At 31.8% G+C, this 13,241-nt stretch overlaps 1 protein-coding gene across 1 annotated transcript; it reads left to right on the forward strand.

The window, feature by feature from the left end:
- Positions 1-735: 735 nt before the first annotated feature.
- LOC111088966 (polyadenylate-binding protein, cytoplasmic and nuclear-like) lies at positions 736-13,241 on the forward strand (the record flags this gene model as incomplete). Its single annotated transcript, XM_022400426.1, has 8 exons — positions 736-827; positions 2,921-2,975; positions 5,547-5,606; positions 6,250-6,268; positions 8,597-8,718; positions 9,119-9,184; positions 10,770-10,994; positions 11,845-13,241. Coding segments are annotated over 8 exons (1,089 nt in total), but the record flags the coding sequence as incomplete, so codon positions are not given.

Here is a 13,241-nt window from a genome sequence, read left to right on the forward strand (position 1 = left end):
TTGTATAACTCTGAAATACTCTGTACCATGTCCAGTCTTGTTTAAACTATGGAGAAAGTTACCTCTCCTGGAACAAGTAGTCTTTTAGATATAATTTTAAATTCAAGTTTTCTTTATAATTACCTTTATGGTGGAGCTGTAGAATTTAATTTGTTTATCCAAAATTACCTGAGTAGACTTGTGTTGAAACAAAATTACTTGAGTTGACTTGTGTTGAAACAAAAATTACCTGAGTTGACTTGTGTTGAAACAAAAATTACCTGAGTTGACTTGTGTTGAAACAAAATTACCTGAGTTGGCTTGTGTTGAAACAAAATTACCTGAGTTGGCTTGTGTTGAAACAAAATTACCTGAGTTGGCTTGTGTTGAAATTGTATAGCTTTATTTCATATTAAAATAATATTGTTATAAAACAAGTAATCTCAGTTGGTTCAACATTTGAATTTCATGATTCTGTTTTAATAAAACACAAGATAATATATATATATATATATATATTTTAATACAGAATTTAATTTTTATAAAACATTACTGTCTGGCTTAGACTTTCTGAATTTTTGAACTTAACACTTGATCCTTTGAAACAAGGTTTCAATACCCATTGTGGGCAGAGCACGGATAGTCCATTGTGTAGCTTTGTGCTTAACTTCAAACAAAAACAAAGCTTTCATAACTTCATGTAATTTTCATAGTACATCGTGTGTTTTGACTAAATCTCGTACTTTTTTTTTATAGACAACAGAAGAAGATCTCCGAAGCTTGTTCTCAAAGTATGGCAGTGTAAAATTTACAAAGATCATTGTTGATCGTAACGGAGTTTCCAAAGGGTCTGATTTTTGTTTATTTTCTAGGATTATAATTTTTCCATTTTTCCAATCAAAAGAGTTAAACAAGTTGTATAAAAATTAGTATATTTTGGAAATATGAGAAATTTTTTAACTGATGGTATACCTAAAATGAATACTTTTTCATTGTTAGTATAGTATGTAATAGTGATGTGCTGGTTACTGGGTATAATATTCATTTGATACAAATTTCTGGTGTTAAAAGTATTGTCATTTAAAATATATTAAGTTATCATATGTTTGTAATTTTCCTTTTATACAGCTATTATAAAATATATTATTAAATGCTCATTATTATAAAAACATTGTATTAAACCATCTATATAAAATATGTGGTAGATCCTTTCATCACTCCTTCAACTAACAAAAATACTTTTGGTAGTTACATGTTTCCATTTTATTCATATTTACTTATAATATTATATTAGTGTTAACTCTTTAATTTTATGATTCAGTTAAGCCTACATGCATGAATTAAACATTTTACTGAATGTCTCCTAAGCATAATAACACTCATTGGTTATATTTGTAAATAATGTAACTGTGTGTGTGGTAAGATGCAGGCAGATCGTATGAAACTAAAGTACGACATAACTATTTGTTCAAACCCCAAAAGAAACTGCAGTTGCTAATAATCTTATAATTTAACGAGAAGAAAGGCTAACTTTAATTATAATAGAAATAAACAGGAAGAACTATTATTTTTCTGATTAAATAAGCTTGAAATGACAGCTTCTTGTTTTTCATCTTTTATTTTAAGAGTGCACATAACTCTTTCAAACTTTCAACTCTTCTGTCAGAACATACCTTAAAAGTTTGCACAACAATGATGGTATTGTATAGTGTTATTCTGTTCTTTGTAACCACTCATCCTTCCTCATCACTTCACATTTCCATTGAGTAAATGGTTATTAATTGTTAATAAAACTGTGCTGTCATTTTCAGAAGTTAGTTTCTTTTATTCTGTTGTGGTCATACAGAGATCAGTCTTATCCTTAATAAAACTGTGCTGTCATTTTCAGAAGTTAGTTTCTTCTGTTGTGGTCATACAGAGATCAGTCTTATCCTTAATAAAACTGTGCTGTCATTTTCAGAAGTTAGTTTCTTTTGTTGTGGTCATACAGAGATCAGCCTTATCCTTGTATAGTTCCATTGGTGAACTGAAACAGATATTGCTGTAAAAGAAGCTAGTTTCCAGTTTTGTGCAAGAAGTTTATACTTAAATAGTGTTAAGCTACTGACAATAAATTATCGACTAAGGCTTCTTAGTAGATTAAATAATTTTAAATATAGAATAAAAATGTAAATCTCTTTTTTACGTGTTTAATATAACTATATTACAATGACTCTTGCCCTATCTAATGTTCAACAGTTTCCTGAACTTGCTGTCATGTTTGCAGTTTACATGTAACGTGTAGGTGCAATGCTATTACTAACAACCAATGGTGTAGTGCTAAATATAGAAGTGTCGGAATGAATTTAACCGTGGTGGTACGGCTGAAAAAGTCCAGATACACTGCCTGCATATTCCCACTCCACTACACCTCTGCTAAGCACTATCTAATAATAAATTTCTTTTCACAATAAGTTCTTGTATTGTGATACACCTCTGATGAAGTATCGTACTTTTCTGTATCTGCACGTCCCTAGAATTTGATTTTTAAACTAACCTAAATATCCTAACTCTATCAAACCTTTGTGAAATAAAATGGTTACATTAACAATCAGAATATCCAACGAAAGTTTCACTGTATTCTAATAAATATAGGTTTTAGTTTTGATCTAGATGTTTAGTTTTCTTTTAATCACAATTTCTTAAGAATGAAAAAAGAGCGTATACTTGAGGACAATCGTCAGGGTCACATGGTTATCAGTTTTGGCTTCTGGTTAGGCAGATAACAGTGAATCTAAAACTTTATGGAGTTAATTGTGTTCTACAAATATATATGATATTAATTTATTAATCTGTAAAAATCCTTTACTTAATATTCAATTATTTTGTTTTTAGCTAGCAGAGACATTTTGATAGCCAGACTTATTAGAAGTTAAATGTTCCTATTATTGATGTTGTTTAGGTATGGTTTTGTAACATTTGAAACTGAAGAAGAAGCTAAACAGGCACAAAAAGTGGTAAGGCATGGTTTTATCTTAATCTTTTCATTGACCTAAGATTAGATTTTAAGATTTTTTCTCTCCAGTTGAAATAATTTGACAGTGTATGGATTGAGAACTGTAATCATATAAAAGATTCAAGTCAACATATTTCAGTGATCTTCTTCATATATAACCTAATTAGTTTGTAGTTGAGATTTTAAATGTTTAACACTAGCTTCAGGTTTTACATACAAAAAATTCCCGAGGCACTGTATGTTTTTTTTTACATAAAATATTCCTAAACTATGATTTATTGAATAATGAAGGTTATCAATAAATAAAATGAATGATATCTCTTAAGTTTATTATGGTCAAGAATTAATTCTGAGTAGAGCTGAGCAATTAGTGGAATTTGCTAATCAATTAATGAGCCCAGTGATTAATTATTCTCATATTAAATTAATCTTACTATTTTTAGCTTGTTTCGGGTTTTTTTTAAAGACTTTTTTTGAATGACCCTTGTTGTAATATGGTATTTTTAGGTACTATAACTTAGGATTAAGTTTGTTTTTTTTTATCTTAAGCTGTTGTAATTAAAAATGTGTACAAATTTTCATGAGGATACTCTACTAAAAGTACTGAATTTTTGTTGCTGAAAATAAAGCATTATTTTGTGACTAAAGATAACATTTTCAGGATTGTATTAGATGTTACATTTGTACATGCCTTTCATACTTTGTTGACTGGTGTTATCTGTATAGTAAGGGGGTGCTTCATAACTAGCCAGAGTCAGTAAGGTTGAGAAAAGAGTATAGAATTGTTAGCAAAAATTGGGATATTTATTAAATAGACTCAGTGGTAGGTCTGAAGGCTTATAATGCTAAAATTTGGGATTTTGATACCCTTAGTGGGCACAGCACAGGTAGTCCATTGTGTAGCTTTGTGCTTAATAACAAACTGTTAAAAATAATTGTTGTTAAAGAAAACATTACAACATTGTTACAGAGAACTTGGATATCTGGCTTTAGTACACTGTCACTAAATAAACTAATTCATTGTTAAAAATAATTGTTGTTAAAGAAAACAATACAACATTGTTACAGAGAACTTGGATATCTGGCTTTAGTACACTGTCACTAAATAAACTAATTCATTGTTAAAAATAATTGTTGTTAAAGAAAACAATACAACATTGTTACAGAGAACTTGGATATCTGGCTTTAGTACACTGTCACTAAATAAACTAATTCATTGTTAAAAATAATTGTTATTAAAGAAAACAATACACCATTGTTACAGAGAACTTGGATATCTGGCTGTCACTAAATCAACTAATTGTTGTTCATATTTTGTGATAAAAGATTCTTGTCACAGTGATTGTTAGTTATTTAATTCATTATGAACATTATCACTGATCTAATGTCTGTAGGTATATTAATCTCACATACATTATTGCTAATCTAACATCTGTTGGTATATTAATCTCATACATTATCACTGATCTAACGTCTGTTGGTTTATTATTCTCACATAAATTATCACTGATTGAATGACTGTTGATTTATTGTTCTAACATACGTAATCACTCTTCAAATGTCTGTTGGTTGATTATTCCAACGTACATTATCACTGATCTAACGTCTGTTGGTTTATTGTTCTAATATACGTAATCACTCTTCAAATGTCTGTTAGTTGATTATTCCAACGTACATTATCACTGATCTAATGTCTGTTGGTTGATTAATCTAACATACATTATCACTGTTTAAATGTCTGTTTGTTTATTATTTATCGAATGATTGTTGGTTAATTATTCTAATATACATTATCACTGATCGAATGTCTGTTGGTTTATTATTCTAACGTACATTATCACTCTTCAAATGACTGTTGGTTTAATATTTAAACAACTGGTTCTCCATTTACATTTGGTACCATTGTGACAGTAGGTAAAATAAAACATTAATAGGTTAATATGAAGATTTGTGTGTCAGTATTTGAAAGGGTAGAGTAGACACATATTTATTAGTTATATAAATATTTATTGTTTGCAAGGTTTGTGTGTCAGTATTTGAAAGGGTAGAGTAGACACATATTTATTACTTATATAAATATTTATTGTTTGCAAGGTTTGTGTGTCAGTATTTGAAAGGGTAGAGTAGACACATATTTATTAGTTATATAAATATTTATTGTTTACAAGGTTTGTGTGTCAGTATTTGAAAGGGTAGAGTAGACACATATTTATTAGTTATATAGATATTTATTGTTTGCAAGGTTTGTGTGTCAGTATTTGAAAGGGTAGAGTAGACACATATTTATTAGTTATATATTTTTTTTATTGTTTGCAAGGTTTAATATTGACAGAGAATATATGATGCATTACATTAATATTTGAATGAAAATCTGTTAAGTTACCTATACTTCTCATAGTGATATTTACCACATTGTAATCACCTAATGAAATTTAAAGATTTTGAAAACCCACATTTTGTGTATGTCCAGGACTCTTTAGTTGATATATGTTTTGTATACTCTTGTGTATTTGTTGAGATTGATCCAGTCCTTATTTCGTGCTTTTAATTAATAAATGGTTTACTCCTGTAGGCTGAGAACATAGTATTAAAGGATAGAAAATTAAACATAGCACCAGCAGTGAAGAAACAGGTTTGTTTCAAAACATTTCCTTTTGTTCTCTCTCTATGATTACAAAAAGGGGGGGGGGGTCACTTAGTCTGGCCATTTGATCAAGAGGGTTGTGTAAAAGATTAAAAAACTGAATCACTGGCAGATATTTTTAGTTTGGAAAAACATTTTCTATGCAAAAGAGTTGGAGTAGTAATGATAAAGGGTTCAAATATCATCACAAATGTATGTTTTCCAGACGAACAATAAAGCACAAGAATCGGTCATTTTTTTACGGCAAAATATATTAGTTCTCTGAATAAACACTAGAAGATATTAATGGATTGATCTTCAGTTAAGAAGAAAATGCAAATATTGTGCTATTATTTGGAATCATGAAACAAGAAAATCATTTTGATAAATTCCTGAATACATTATTTTATTCTCATAGTAACTAAGTACCACACAAAGTTATCGGAATAATTTTCAACTTAAATCAGTTCTTTGAAGTGTAGCTCAATAGATTTGAAAAGTAAGAACGTTCATTTGGCTCTTCAACATTTTTATTTGAACATATAAATATCTGTAGTTTGTACATGGATTTAATTCAAATTTATCTTTCCAAGTTTTTGCTTAGTTGTAATAAAGACTAATAGTAATGATACGACTTGTTTTCTGTTTCCAGCCCTTCACCAGAGTTTATGGTAAGTTTTGATTTATCTATAAATTTCCCATTAAACTTAAGACTAGAAAAATATTGTAGGGGACACATTCATAACAGGAATTTTCACCTATTCTACACTACTAAAGTCTGGCAGGTGCTGGATTATAAAGCTATTACTGTACTCTATCACTTTTGTTGCAAATTATGAAGACATGTCTGATAATGCATAAAAGTAAAGATAACCTCTAAAATCTCGGATAAACTCGCATGTTTTTTAGCTTTAGCAAGTTATAGATTTTATTTTTTCATTAAAATAATTAAAATTGGTAACTAAAAGTCAACATACAGCTCCTTGCAAATTTATTCACCCCCCTTTCAAAGTTCCACATTTTGTTGCCATCTGAGCTTCCAATCATGAAACTTTCAAAGGGGGTTTTATGTTTACAATGTACTCCAAACTATGAAATCTAAAAAAACTATTATGTAAGTAAGTTAAATTTTCAAAGAAAATTAGAATATTCTCAATTGCATGAGTATTCAGCCCCCTGTGCTATGGCAACCGTAAATCGGTTTAGGTGTAAAAGATTAGTTTGAAAGGTCACAAAATTAGTGTAATGGTCTCTATCTGTGTGTAATCAAAAGTGGTTAAACTTGACTTCAGAGTAAATGCTTCTGTTCAAGTCAGAACTCGTATAATGATACGACAAACCAACCATGAAGACCAAGGAGCTTTCCAAACAAGTTAGGGATAAAGTGGTAGAGAAGCACAGATCAGGAGAAGGTTACAGGAAAATTTCAAAGTTGCTGATTATCGCTTTGAGTACGGTGAAGTCCATCATTGAGAAGTGGAGTGTGCTTCATACCACCCAGTCACTACCCAGATCGGGCTGCCCTTGTAAACTAAGCAGCCGGGTAAGCAGGAAACTGGTTAGGAATGCCACTGTGAATCGAACATTGACTTTGAAAGGTTTGCAAAGTTCCACGTCTGAGATGGAAGTCAGTGTTCATACATCAACAATATCCCAGTCCCTACACCAAGCTGACCTGTATGAGTGAGTGGCAAGAAAGAGGCCACCTTTGAAAAAGAATCATCTTAAATCTTGTATAAAGTTTGTGACAAAGCATGTAAATGATACTACAGACATGTGGCAGATGGTTTTGTGGTCAGATGAGACAAGAATTGAGTTTTTTTGGCTTAAATTCAAAGTGTTACATCTGACACAAGCCCAACACAACAAAGCATACAATCAACACCATCCCAACTGTCAAGCATGATGGTGGCACCATCATGTTATCTGGATTGAAGGGAAGATGGATAGTGGAAAATACAAGTGAATCCTAGAGGAAAACCTGCCTGAGTCAGCCAAGAATCTAAAACTAGATCAAAAATTTACATTTCAGCAGGGCAATGACCCGAAGCACGAGGCCAAAGCCACACTGAAGTGGTTTCAGAAGAAGAAAGTGAATGTTCTAGAATGGCCCATTCAAATTCTGACCTGAATCCAATAAAAAATTTATGGCAAGACTTGAAGATTGCAGTCCATCAACAAACTTGTCAGAATTGGAGCAATTTTGCCAGGAAGAATGGGCAAGCATTACACCATCCCACTGTGCAAAGCTAGTAGAGATCTATCCAAAAAGACTCACACCAGTAATTGCTGCCAAAGGTGCTTCCAGATTTTGCTGACATTCAACCTCCTTCACATATAACAGTGTTAAGTTTGATCATTAGAGTTTTGAATAAAAACAAGTTCATTTAAAAAAATTGTTTACATTATTTGTATTTCATCACTCATATTTGTTACCATTACAGATTCAATGAACTTACGAAATAATGTTTTATCCGGTTGAACAATCCTTGCTTAGTGATGGGAGGTAGTAGTTACTGTCAACCAGAGGATTTGCCCATTTCGTCACATCTTTGTTGTTACTTTTTATAGCTGGGAGACTTTTCGTGTTTAGGTTTTTATATCATAAACTATTTTCTTATGCTGTGTTACCCAGAACTTTGAATAAATTAATTTTTTGTAATTGCTTATAACAAGTAAAACTTTTCATATCGGGAATAGTAAGAAAAGGTATATTTCATCCTTAAAACATTTAACACGGCAGAGAGATTTCAAATTGTTTAGGTGCTAAATTTCAATATTCCAAAACAGTAAGATATGTTTGTTAACAGTATGTGAAATAGTAATGTTTACTTACTGACATAATAAGATTTAGTGATTAGAATAATCATTAATGGTATGAAGAGTGGTGAATTTCGTTGTATTACTGTAAATTTACTGAGCAGTAACTTCTGTTGTTCAGAAAAGATGTAGTTGCTGTGTTATTACACTGGTGTTTTAGGATTTTAGTTCTTTTCTAGATACTCCAGTGGTGTCTAACGGATCAGTGATCGTCTACCATAATGGAATTCCATATGTCTATCAAAATCCTGGTTCTGTTGTCCTCAACCCAGAACCCACTTACCATTTCCAGCAGCCTCAGGTGAACAACATGCCTCTAGGCTCATGTGTCTGTATTCAGTGTTTGTATCGTACAAATTAAATAGCTTTTCCTTCAAATATTAACATCAATTGTTCTTACTGATGTTGAAATGAAATTTATGATTGATTTTAGGAAGCTAAAACGTAATTTCTGTTATCTATGTTCGTGTCGTTATTGTCAACTGATAGTATTTTTTATTTTATATCTTATTGTGTTAATTTACAATATTCATACGAGTTTGTGTTGACGTGATTAATGTTATATAAAGGATAAAATTATAAACATTTAAATAGCACATTTTGTAGTTCCAACTTTAAATGAAACTTAAGCATGTAATACTTCAGAAACTAGAAAGCTAATGTATAGTTTTTGGTAATAAAATTATTGGTTTAAAATCTAGGCTACCTACCCTATGGTCTATGCTCAACCAGTTTATCTACCTCAGCAGTACCAGTTTCACCATGTGGTAAGAACATGTTGCTTCGATAATGCCAGTGTCTCTTTTTCTGTTGATAACTACATGCACGTTTTAGTATCTTCATAGTACTGACATCACCTAAAAAAAGATATGGACATTTTGATCCAGTAACATATGAATTTGATTTAAGTATGTGTTAACAGTTACTCTTTTTTTTTGGTATAAAAAATATAAGATTCGAGCGAAAAAATATAAGTAGGTTGATCTCGGTTTCATGTGGTCTTGCCTCTTTTATAACACTTATTGTTTATTCCGAACATAGGACTTACAAAACTTTGCTGCTTTTATAATGTGTGTAGCTTTGTGAAGGGTCACATATTGACAATATGTGTTAGAGCTTAGACTGTTTTTGGATACTTAAATTCCAGCTTCTTTGGTTGGACAGTGTTTTTTATTAGAACTACATAACTTAGCTTCATTAAATCATGAAGTCTCCTAATAAAATATTGTTCCCCTAGAAAAGCTAGTTTATTATTCAAACACAAGGATTCTCTATTGTTATATAGGTTGTTTTTGTATTTGTTAGCTGTCCCAAGTCTTGCATCAAAAATTTTTGTTTATAATTTTCAAAATTATAAATAAGTTATTTTTATAAAGTGTTTTAACATCATCAATGGGGGTATATCTAAATGAAATTCTTCATCGTATTGTCAGAATAATAATAATTAAAAATTAGCTTTAATAAATTAACTCAAGCTCTTTGAATATATGTCTAGAGATTGTTCTCTTAAGCACTGGGATAATGATAGGGTGGACAGTAGTATAATTTTGTCTTTTTTCACGGGTCAAGGAATACGAATGTGTAATAAGCAAAAAAAAAAAACAATTATTGAATATATTTCATCACCAAAAAACTGAAGATTATTTGTAGGACTAATTATAGTTCGTATTAGCCCAGCTACTGTTGTAGTTCCAAGTGCAGGTTAGTAACTTCTATATATTCTTCACACTAGCAGAAATGCTGCACAACGGTCAGCTGCTTGTGCTAGTAACTACTAATCGTACCTATTGAAAAAAATTTAGAAAAAGTGAACATTTTTCTGGGAAGTACTGCACTGGCAAACTGTTTGAATTGCGCTGATATAAACTGTAATTTTTTTAGTGCTATATTTACAAATTACATCAATAGAGATATAATCGTATCCTCACGTACAGTCCTAGTGGTTATTTGGGCTGTCGACTGCCAGGGTCAGTAAGGCTGTCAACATGTTGAGTCTCCTCCTTATAAATATATTGTAATGTTGTTTTTGTTACATTTTTTTTTTATCCTTGTACGAGTTTGTGAATGAATATATTTGAGAAGCATGATGGTCAGTAGTGTTCTGGTACTTTGAGTTATGTAGCCTGCTTTGAGCTAATTTTAATTTGGTTTCATTGAAATTGTTAATAAGGTGCATCAAAGATCTGGTAATATGTGAATTGTAAAAGTACATGTGCTACAGACTCGGGTGAAAGTAAGACTTCAGTGTTTTTTTTTCCCCAAACACTTATTGCATTTAATTACTTAAAGATTGAAATAGTTTGCTGATTAAAAGCTTCCATCAGTAAAATAACCTCCTGTCTCTGTCTACAGACACCTGGTGTTCCCACGCACTGTGTCTACCCATCAGCTGCTGCCCATCCACCAGCTGGTACCTCGGCTTCCACTCCCGAGATGTATCAAATTATAACTGTCCCTGTTTCTTCCAATCCTCTTCCAGGAACACCAGCTTATACGACAAATCAAGCGGCCACAACTGGTCCCATTCATGTGTTAGAACATCCAGAGAACTCCCATTCCGATGGAGCAGCAGCGGAGGTATGCTGTATGTTTTCTTACTAGAGGGGAAACTTTCATTAAATTAGTGCAGTGCTGTGTTGTTGTTTTTTATATTCTTTGTATGTGTTACCAGAAGTCTTCTTTCTTGACATTATAATTTGTATATTTTAAATGTTTTAGTATCACCTATCTATATTTTATAAGAATGATTTAGTTTGAAATATGTCAGTTACGCTGTGATATCCCATCTTAGTAGATTAGCTTTGCATGACTTTCCGTACCGTGTTTGTACCCGATGACGACAAAACCTTGTCGAAACGTTGTACATTTGCTGTTAGGTTAAACTTATATTATTAAAGTTTTTTTTTTGTTTACCCATTCAAGCCGTCTCCAAGCATTATACTGTGTGTGTGTGTGTGTGTGTGTGTGACTGGAGGTCAGTGTGTATGTCACAACCTTTTACAGAGTTACGTTCATAATTTAATTAAGCAACTTTATTATCAGTGTATGTCATTCAAATCTTAATATCATTTAATTTCAAAAGGAAATATTTAAGTAAGTTCTGAATCTCTACTTCTGTATTACAATGTTTCTTCACTCCAAACTGATCATTTTAGATTGTAGTACATGTATTAACATGACTACAAGTGACTACTTTTACATGTGACAGAAAAACAGTGTATGTAGTACATTTATAAACATCACTACATGTGACAGAAAAGCTACTACTAGTGACTACTATTATATGTGGCAGAAAAACACATTATTTGTTCTAAACTGTGAAAGACTGAGAGATTTTGTATATAATATATTCAAGAAATACAAGGGTATTGCATGTTTTAGTCAAAATTTTTCCCATGTGTTTACTCTAAATGTAGTTCTTTGGTAGCAGGAGAATCGAGTGTCCTACTCTTCGAGGCCAAACTCTGCCGGTGAAGTAGTTTGTGGGAGCCCTTCCAACATGGTTGCATCTGTAAGAGTTACTATGACTGGAAACCCAATGATGCAAGGTGCTGGTGATGCCACAAGGGGATACACCCTAACTGAAAATTGTGGCCACCAGGCTCAGTTCATGTCTAAGTCTGTCAGTGGTGTAACTGTCATGGCTTATCCTGCACCAGTTGTCCTCGCTCGTTCTACATCGCTATCTAAGATCTCTGCCGAGAAAGGCTACGAGGGTGTCAATAATAATTTGAGTGACTGTAATATTTCAAGTAATATGACTGCCGAAGCTCTAACTCCACCACCAACTCCCGTTACTCGTACAAGTCAGAATGGAAGTAGAATTAATGCTCTTGTGAAGGAAATGACCAACCAGTTGCAGACCTTTAACTTATAAAATGTAGACTTAATATCTTATAAACTATTTTTAAACCATGAATTTTTGTACATTCTCTGTGCTTTAGTCAAAAGTAAAGGTGCCAAAAGTTAAGTATTTTTTTACCTAGCTGGTGAAGAGTGTTTTTAGACACTGCATCAAATTTCTAAAGGAATCTTTGCAGGAAATTTAATTAAGCTTAGTGTCTTGAAATGGTTAGAAATAATATACAAAACTGTATATATATATATATTTATTGAAATGGCATTATTAGGTGCCAAATTAAAGGGCCTTCTTTATTGTTTGGTTGTAGAAGTTACTTTAATAGCTAGAACTTAGTGGGCCTTGTAGGGTTCATTTGGAAAAGTTTCTTCAATTTCTACAAATCATTTGGCCTTATTTACAGTAAAAGTTACTTGAAAAGCTACAAAAATAATGGGCCTTGTTTTAGGGCTCTTGTCTAAAAATTACCTTAATGCCTACAAAAGTAATGGGGCATGATTAAGGCTTGTGTCTAAAAGTCGCCTTTACACCTAACAAAAATAATGGGCCTTGATTAGGGCTTATGTCTAAGTATTGCTTTGATGCCTTTAAAAAATAATAGGCCTTATTTAGGCCACATGTCTAAAAATTGTGTTAATGCCTAGAAAAGTAATGGACCTCCTTTTAAGGCTCATGTCTAAAAATTACTTAAACATCTTAATAAAAAATTGGCCTTATTTTAGAGTTTGTGTCTGAAAGTTGTGTTAACATCTACAAAAGATAATGGGTCTTGTTTAAGATACATGTCTAAAAATTACATTAATGCCTACAAAAATAATGAGCTTCATTAAGGTCACATGACTAAAAGTTTAACTCCCACAGAAATAATTGGCCTTGTTTTAGAGTTTGTGTCTAAAAGTTGTGCTAACATCTACAAAAATAATGAACTTCATTAAGGACACATGACTAAAAGTTTAACTCCCACA

The sequence above is a fragment of the Limulus polyphemus genome, unplaced genomic scaffold, assembly GCF_000517525.1.
Source record: "Limulus polyphemus unplaced genomic scaffold, Limulus_polyphemus-2.1.2 Scaffold4880, whole genome shotgun sequence".
Classification (NCBI taxonomy): domain Eukaryota; kingdom Metazoa; phylum Arthropoda; class Merostomata; order Xiphosura; family Limulidae; genus Limulus; species Limulus polyphemus.